The sequence below is a fragment of the Rhinopithecus bieti genome, unplaced genomic scaffold, assembly GCF_001698545.2.
Source record: "Rhinopithecus bieti isolate Rb0 unplaced genomic scaffold, ASM169854v2 scaffold_38735, whole genome shotgun sequence".
NCBI lineage: Eukaryota > Metazoa > Chordata > Mammalia > Primates > Cercopithecidae > Rhinopithecus > Rhinopithecus bieti.
In genome coordinates this window covers 1-8234 of record NW_016816612.1, presented here as the reverse complement: position 1 = coordinate 8234, position 8234 = coordinate 1, and the positions used below count along the sequence as shown (strand labels likewise).

Sequence of the window (8234 nt, the reverse complement as noted above, 5' to 3'; positions counted from 1 at the left end):
TGCTTTCTTGTTCCATTTCTAGAACTGGGCTATACAAGAGGTCGAGCTTTCAGCCTGTCTTGATGTTCGGTGTGCCTTCCTTACTAAAACTTGATTATTTCAAGCTTTTGACTTAAAGTGAGAGATGTTTAACTCTTCCTTTCACTTGAGTGTATTTAGTGTAATTCTTCAGAGCCCTAGGATTTTCGAAATGGTAAATGAGCTTTGGCTTCAGCTTAATGTCACCAGCTGCATGAGCCCCTAACAAGTCAGCCTGTTCTTTGAAGTTCTGAAGTCAGGCATTGGCGCCTCCTCTGTAGCTATCAAAGTCTTAGATGACAACTTCTTCCAGTATAATGATGTTTGTCTACACTGAAGATCTGTTTTTTAATGTAGCCACCTTCATCAGTGATCTTAGCTAGATCTTCTGAATAACTTGCTACAGCTTCTGCAACAGCACTTGTTGCTTCACCTTGCACTTTTATGTTATGGGGTTGGCTTCCTTCCCCAAACCTCGTAAGCCAACCTCTGCTAACTTCAAACTTTTCTTCTGCAGCCTCCTTACCTCTCAGCTTTCACAGAATTGAAGAAAGTTAGGGCCTTGCTCTGGCCTAGGCTTTGATTTAAGGGAATGTTGTAAATGGTTTGATCGTCTATCCAGACCTTTAAAACTTTCTTCTTATCAGCAGTAAAGCTGTTCTACTTTCCTTATCATTCATGTGTTCACTGGAGTAGCACTTTTAATTTCCTTCAGGAACTCTGCATGCATTCACAACTAGGCTGTTTGGTGCAAAAGGCCTAGCTTTCAGCATACCTGGGCTTTATACTTAATTATTTCTAGCTTGTGATTTAAAGTTAGATAACTCTCCCTTTCACTTGAACACTTAGAGGCCATTGTAGGGTTATTAATTAGCCTAATTTCAGTATTGTTGTGTCTCAAGAAATAGGGAAGCCTGAGGAGAAAAAGACAGATGGGGAGACTGCTACTTGGTGGAGCAGTCATAACACACACATTTATCAATTAAGTGTTCGGTGTCTTATGGTCATGGTTCATGGCACCCCAAACCAATTGCAGTAGTAACATCAAAGATCAGCGATCACAGATCACTAACAGACACAATAGTATGAAAAAATTTGAAATATTGCAAAAATAACCAAAATGCTACACAGAGACACAAACTGAGTATGTGCTGGTGGAAAAATGGCACCAATATACTTGCTCAATGCAAGATTGACATAGACATTCAATTTGTTAAACAAAATATCTGCAAAACTCAATAAAGCATAGCAAAATAAAACAGTATATGCCCGTATTTAGACAAAGTAGATGGTATATATTGGGATTGAATTACCTGGGTATTTCTTTTAACTTCACTCATAATTTGCCCAAATGCTAATTTAAACTTTTCTAAAATAACCTCTCAGGAAAATAATATCTTTAATTTAATACATCTTCTTAGCTTTAAGCATCCTTATATGTATAGGTACATAAATGTTATGTGTGCCTGTTCTCAGTGTTTTTGTCATAAAATAATTTTAATATTCCTTTAGTATAATGCTAAAGAAATTGTGATGCATATATCTTATGTATATATATACACACACACATAAAAGACTTCTATATATTTTATCTACAAATAAGAAAGTACTACTTTTCTTATTTGTAACTTACTAAACTAAGATGATAAAATCAATAAATTTAAAAGTTATAAGTCCAATGTCTGTTCTTTTTTTGAAAACACTTAGTAGAAAGACAGAAACCCAATGTTTTTGTTACATTCGAGTTATCAAATCAAGGTAAGGTAGACTCTGGAGTACCTAGACCGTTCAACAAAAAGAAAATAAATCTCAATTTCTCACAACTAAGAGAGACTTTCAAGGTTAAAAGGGACCTTCAAGGGCATCTGCTTCATCTTAAGAGAAGGCTTCACTGCTGCTAGACATCTTCAATCACTTCTTAAAGACTCCCCATGGAGTTTCAAACCTCACTTAACATTTCTGTTTAGACTGTAGAAACCCATTTATAAAGGGACACACTATTTATATATGCCGGTCAGCTACATCCTCCAGTAAATGAATCCATCTATTTTCTACAGCCTGTGCCCAAGTGTTACACATGCTGTTTAATTAGGATCCAAAAATGTACGGATTTTTCATTATTCACTGTTTCCCTCATTACCTAAACTTCCCAGTGCTTTCCCACTTAAGTGCAGAAGAGCTATGAATTAGTTTTCTTTCTTGCTACCATGAAGATTCTGGAATTATCTTAAGATAATGAAGACAGTAGAGAGAGAAACTCAAAAACTTTCTAACGTGGTAGAAAGGATCCTGGGGTTTTAGTTGCTGATCCTGTAAAAATAGTAGATAAGTTTAGAGATCAGTGGCTCTTAACCATTTTTTTTTAAAGATTAGAGACCCCTGTGAGAATCTGTTGAAAGTTCTAAGTCTCAAGAAATAAGAAAACAACATAGTATTTACTTCATGTATACATACACTTACAGGATAGTCATAAACCCTCCTGAAGACTTAAGTGAAAATCACATATATACCCTGTTATAGCATCTCTTTTCTCATAATAAAACCAGTGTCAACATTTGACTAGTTACAGACAAATACGTTTAAGTTATGGGGCATTGCATGTGTATTGTAAGTAACTGTAAAATGTGAACAATGTACTAGAAAAGTTGAAGATGCCAAATTCACTTCACCTTATTCTGAATTATTTCATATTTTAAAAATATTAAGTAGGCAAGTTCTAAATCTCAGAATCTCCATGAATAATATAAACCTATATGTTATTTACACCCTTTCTTCTTTTCATTTGTTGTTTCCTTGGTCTTTCTAAAATGGTATAAATCTCCATTGAAAAGACCTTTTATTAGACTTACTCCTAATTACTTCACCCTCGTTATCACATGCTGTTACAACTCAGTATACCAAGAGTAACCATTTGGTGAATGCGATACCACGTTTTCCTGAACATGGCTGTAAAGAAATATGGAGTGTGGAAGCTGGTAGAAGTGTGTCCACACCCAAGCAAATGTGCCAAGACTGTGAGCATCTCACCCAGTAACATTGCCTTTGTTATTGTGGCAGCATGGGCGTTGGAAGAACTGGAGTCTTCATAACATTAAGCATTGTTTTGGAAAGAATGAGATATGAAGGAGTCGTAGATATCTTCCAGACCGTCAAAATGTTAAGAACACAACGACCAGCTATGGTACAGACAGAGGTGAGAAAATCCATTGCATTTTTCACATCTCAAGAGCCTATGTTTTGGTAGCCTGGACCTCCTGGAGTCCAGACTCTCTCAACACCACACACATAATACTGTGGAGAAAGCATCAAACTGTTTAATAATTTTGAACCTCATTTTCCCCCTTTTTAAATGGGGTGAGATTATCAGTGTTTTAGTGTTGCTATAGAAATTACGTGCGATTATATGTTACATTGAGCTATGTTAAATTTCACTACTGGACCATTTTTGACCAATAAAATGGCAATTTCATAAAATTCGTTATATTCATTTTTCTATAGTATATATTATATATAGAGAGAAAGCATAATGCTTAGTACATAAAATAATCTCAGCCCATTTAACTTCTCCATTCTCCCTCTGTGTGCCTACAGAGGTATCAGCTGTTCTATATTTCATGTCTTAACAATGGCCATTCAAAACATTTTGATTCTGGATGAGCCTAGAGATATTATATTAGCCCCTCATTTCCCATTCCAATAATTAATATGGCAATTTGGATATTTCTCTTAATAATAAGAGCTTATGATATAGCCAGTCTGGTCTATTGAGCATTCATTTCTAAAGATAATATTACTGATAGGGTTTATGTTCTGCAAAAGGCCACCAAATTATACAACTTATATGCGTTCCTCAATTCGTCATCCACAGTATCTTTCAGACTGATTTCAAAGTAGTACAAGTGTGTGGCTTGCAATACTCAAAACATTCTGTCAGCCTGACAAATTTAATGGGTCTTGGGGGTTACAGAGGGAAATTGGACACTTAAAAAGCCTGAACACTTAGCCAAGCAACTGACTGTGACAAGATAGGAAAGTAAACACCATTTATTTTGCATTACCATTTTTATTATAGAAAAATGCACATTTAAGCAAAATAGAAACTATCTACTTTCAGCCCGGTTGGCCACTGAAAATAGATTTCTTTTATGGGGAAAATCCTACTTTTTCTCATCCCTATAGAGATCTGTAAATTGTAATTTTTCCATCTCTCCAACAATGCTTCAATTTATTCCAATATGATAGTGTTCTTTGTTGTCTGAAAAAAGCCATGTTTCATACTGTTTTATTTTAGTGTGTGCCTTTCTATAACAGACAGCTAGCAATCACACAGAACTGGGCCGAATTCACAGGTATTTTTTGATGTGGGCAGCCAATCTTGTGAAGCCATTTTCAGGGATGAAAAGCTTGGAAGTCCAGTGCCCTGTGTAAATGGATTTGTGTGCCTGGTGTGCCGCACCAGCTACCTTCTGGCTGTATATGAACATCATATATAAGTGAGAGAGACAGCCAAAAGGTAGCTGAAATGACAATGACTGTGAGTGATTCTCATTGCAAGCTTTACTATTCAAACATAATCTTTTAAAAATTCAAATTTTGTTGGCAGTAGCTCAGAAGATAAGTAAATTCAGATTTTTCTCAGGACAGTTTGTGTATCAGCCTCTCATATTTAAACTGAGAATTCATTATCACAAGCAGATAATTGTAAAGGATGACTTTCATCATTATCTGTTTATAAGGCATGTAAGAAGTGTTATGTGCTCAATTGGTGGTCATTGTTTGATACTACTTGGAAAACACTTATCTGGGAAGGCAGTGTTCACTTGACCTGCCACTGCTTGGAACTGGGAGATCATTTTAGTCAAATTGATTGGCAAAGTTAATAAACACTCCATGTGGCTAATTTTTCTTCGTTCACTATAACCAATTGGTCATTGGATTAGATCAATTGACAAAAGTATGATTTTTGCCCCATATAGATGTAATTTTGTTATCCAATATTGATTTTTATTTTTCTATTAAAATATGCTCATGGTCCCTTCCTTTGTTTCTCCTCATTCGTTGTCTCCTGCAGGATCAGTATCAGTTTTGCTATCGAGCAGCACTAGAGTACCTGGGCAGCTTTGATCACTATGCAACGTAGAAACCCCTGACCCATTCTGGATTTTTACTACAGGCCCTTCAATATCCATGGAGTCTCTTCTGAGCCATACAGGGCACTTGAGAAGTCCTTCTTAACTTCTAGCTAACAACTACTTAGTGGGACTATTACACACAAAACAAATTAAAAACAAATTATTCCAGGTGGACCAAGAATTCACAGTTTAATAATCTAACCTGAAAAGTAATGAAGAGAATCCTGACTGATAAGGCATCTGAAGGATTTTATTTACAGATACCTCAAGGATTCAAAATCAAGGGAAGAAGAAATCACAGCAAAGAACCACCATCTTATTCAGGATTGTTTGAAAGGTGCAAGGAGAAATTGCCAGAATGCTGCAATTCAGCCCAAGATGTGTGCTGGTGTGGCTTCTCACAGCGAAATGGATTCTGCTTTGACATCACCCCTTCCCACCATACTGCTCATAATAACATTTTAGGGGGAAAGGGAGGGGGAATGTTTAAAAAGAAAGTCCTTGATTTAGTTTTTTAGTATTGTAAAGATACTGCTGCTGTGCTTCATTTCTGTGTAAACTATTTTTAACAAAATGTATCATTCGATAAAGTGAATTTTAAAAGTTACATAACTCTTCAGTTTTATTTCCAAATCGTAGGTTTTTATAAGCTGTAGAACTGTTATCTGTAATATCTTGCTGTAGAAATATCAAATAATTTGAAAATTTGCACATTTTTGTGCAATACTCAATCTACAGTATCAGTCTCGTCAGATATATTAATTTTATGCTTCTGTTCAGTTTTGATTGGTGAGAAAGTACCCATTCTCTTCAAATTATCAAAGATAATTATTATTTTGTTTTTGGAATCAACAGGGAGGCGCAAAGTATAAAGTTGCTGCTAACATATATACATATATATCCAAATTTTACAAGGGTGTCTATGTATATATAGACAGTGTGTCCACACAAAAAATAGATACAGCTATCAGTTCTTCCATGATTTAGTTTTTTTAAATGTAGAAAAGCTATTATAAATATCTCTTTCCATTTATTCTTAATTTTTTGACATATTGGTATTTCTTAATATCACAAAACTTTAATTTTTTAAAGGGAAATGAGGAATGCACATCAGTGATTGTCAAACCTCACCCCGTAATTTCCTACCCAATCTCCCCCCACCTACCCAATCATATTCACCAATTCTGTTTTGTCAGGCTTCCAACTAAGTTCAATCTTTCTAACACTCTAGTGCAATAAAAATTATTAAATAGCTAAGAGGTGTGCATGTGGGAAAGGTCAGTGCATATCCCTTTAGGAGGGGAGAATGTTGTAATATATCAGCTATCGAGTTGTTTAAAAAAAGTGTATTCAATCGTATATTGTCTATAGTATGTGCTATGAAATTTGCATTTATGATATGTAACAGGGGCAAGGCCAAATTCATGTTACTCTGTTCAGTCAGAAACATTTTGTGGCATACAGCATTCCTGGGAAGTGCTGTACCTTGTTTCGTTTTGGTTTTAGTTTTGCATTTAGAGTGCCTTATAATTGATGCCTATTTTAATAGCATTTCTTTTTAGCTTTTGGTTCGTATTTCCATTCACTGTTCGTATCTGTTACTCTTTCTATTAAAGCATTATCTGTTTACCACATGTACAAAAACTCTTTGAATAATATGCATTCCTAGTTTTCAGCCAAGTCGGGGATGTTAGTGATTGTACCAGCCCAAAGCACTTGGATAATCAGGGCCCTTCTTCCTTTTATAATCGTCAACATCAGAAAAAGCTACTTGTTTTATTTATATTCCCTTCCAAATCTGCTCTGGAACATGCAGTAACTGCACCAAACTTACTTTAGTAACAAATATCATTGGCAACTTTGGAATATATTTGATATTCCATTAGAATTTTTCTAAAAGGGGAAATATATATATATATATCTTACCCCCAATTCTTCCAACATTCTATAGGAAGCCATGGATGATGGCATGAGTTTGCCACATTTTACATGATTTTAAATAATCCTCAAAATATCCAAGGAATTCTTAAAGAGTTTTGGTATGAGTATACTGCTTTGGTTTAATTTTAGCTTCATGGATGTTCTGCATGGAAGGATTTTTGTTTTCCACATTTTCCCATTGCTAGCAGAATGAAATCCAAGAGACCATTGTATTTGAGCACTTTTGTAAAAAACAAAGAAAAAGAAAAAAAAGAAAATATATATAATACTTTAAAAAAGTATCTAGAAGACTACCTCAGAATGAGACTCTCTAACCTACATCAGAACCAGAGAAGAATGTGCACTATGTGGGTCTGTTATCATTTTCTTTTCGTTTGTATCTTTTTGGAGATTTATCCAAGTGCCAGATTACTCAGTGCTATAATTTTCTTTTAGTTAAACAAAGGGGGTCAGACAGACATTGCGTCATCCAGACATGCCTTGTTGGACATGTAGAATCCGATGGAGCATTGCACACCAGAATGATTGGCCAATGAGCAGCTTCTCTCCCTGAAACAAAAACTGCCCGTTTGGCAAAGGGAAAGATGACAATAATCAGAAGGAGAAAATGAATGGGATGCATACCATAGACGAACGAGGCGGAGACTATTGCGGGAATCGTACTGTTCAGGAGCTGTTCCTAGAACTAACTCCCTTACTGTCATTGATGTGCATTCCACTCTGTGCTTTTCTGTACAACCATTCAAGTTTTAATTTCCCAGGTAAAACATCTTTACCTGCCATTACCACAAGCTTTCGAGTTTCCAGTTATTTTCATCATCATAACCAGTATGGTGCTATTATTTACCTATGTATGTGTAGTTATGTATAATTTTGTAATTAGTTACAATGGTAAAATATATATATATATAAAGTGATTTGTACAGAACTTTATTTTAGCTCTTTTTAAAAAATGATTTGCATGGTTAGAAAACGGCGAGGACAGCCAGGGGAGGGAAGGGCCTCTAGGGAACTTTGCACTTTCTATACCTTTATACTATGCACTGCCCTATTGATTCTACACCCAATAATGATATTACTTGAACCCATCTGTAAGAAACTGCTTCGGAAATTCATTTGTGTGTATGTAAATAACACAACATA

General features: G+C 35.4%; 1 protein-coding gene across 1 annotated transcript in view; it reads left to right on the top strand.

Moving 5' to 3' along the window:
- Positions 1 to 7988, top strand: part of LOC108517204 (receptor-type tyrosine-protein phosphatase delta-like) — a 497564-nt gene extending 489576 nt beyond the window's left edge. The window contains 2 exon segments of the mRNA XM_017854985.1: positions 3076 to 3211; positions 5090 to 7988. Coding sequence (XP_017710474.1) covers positions 3076 to 3211; positions 5090 to 5158 — 205 coding nt within the window. The 3' untranslated portion in view covers positions 5159 to 7988.
- Positions 7989 to 8234: the final 246 nt, after the last annotated feature.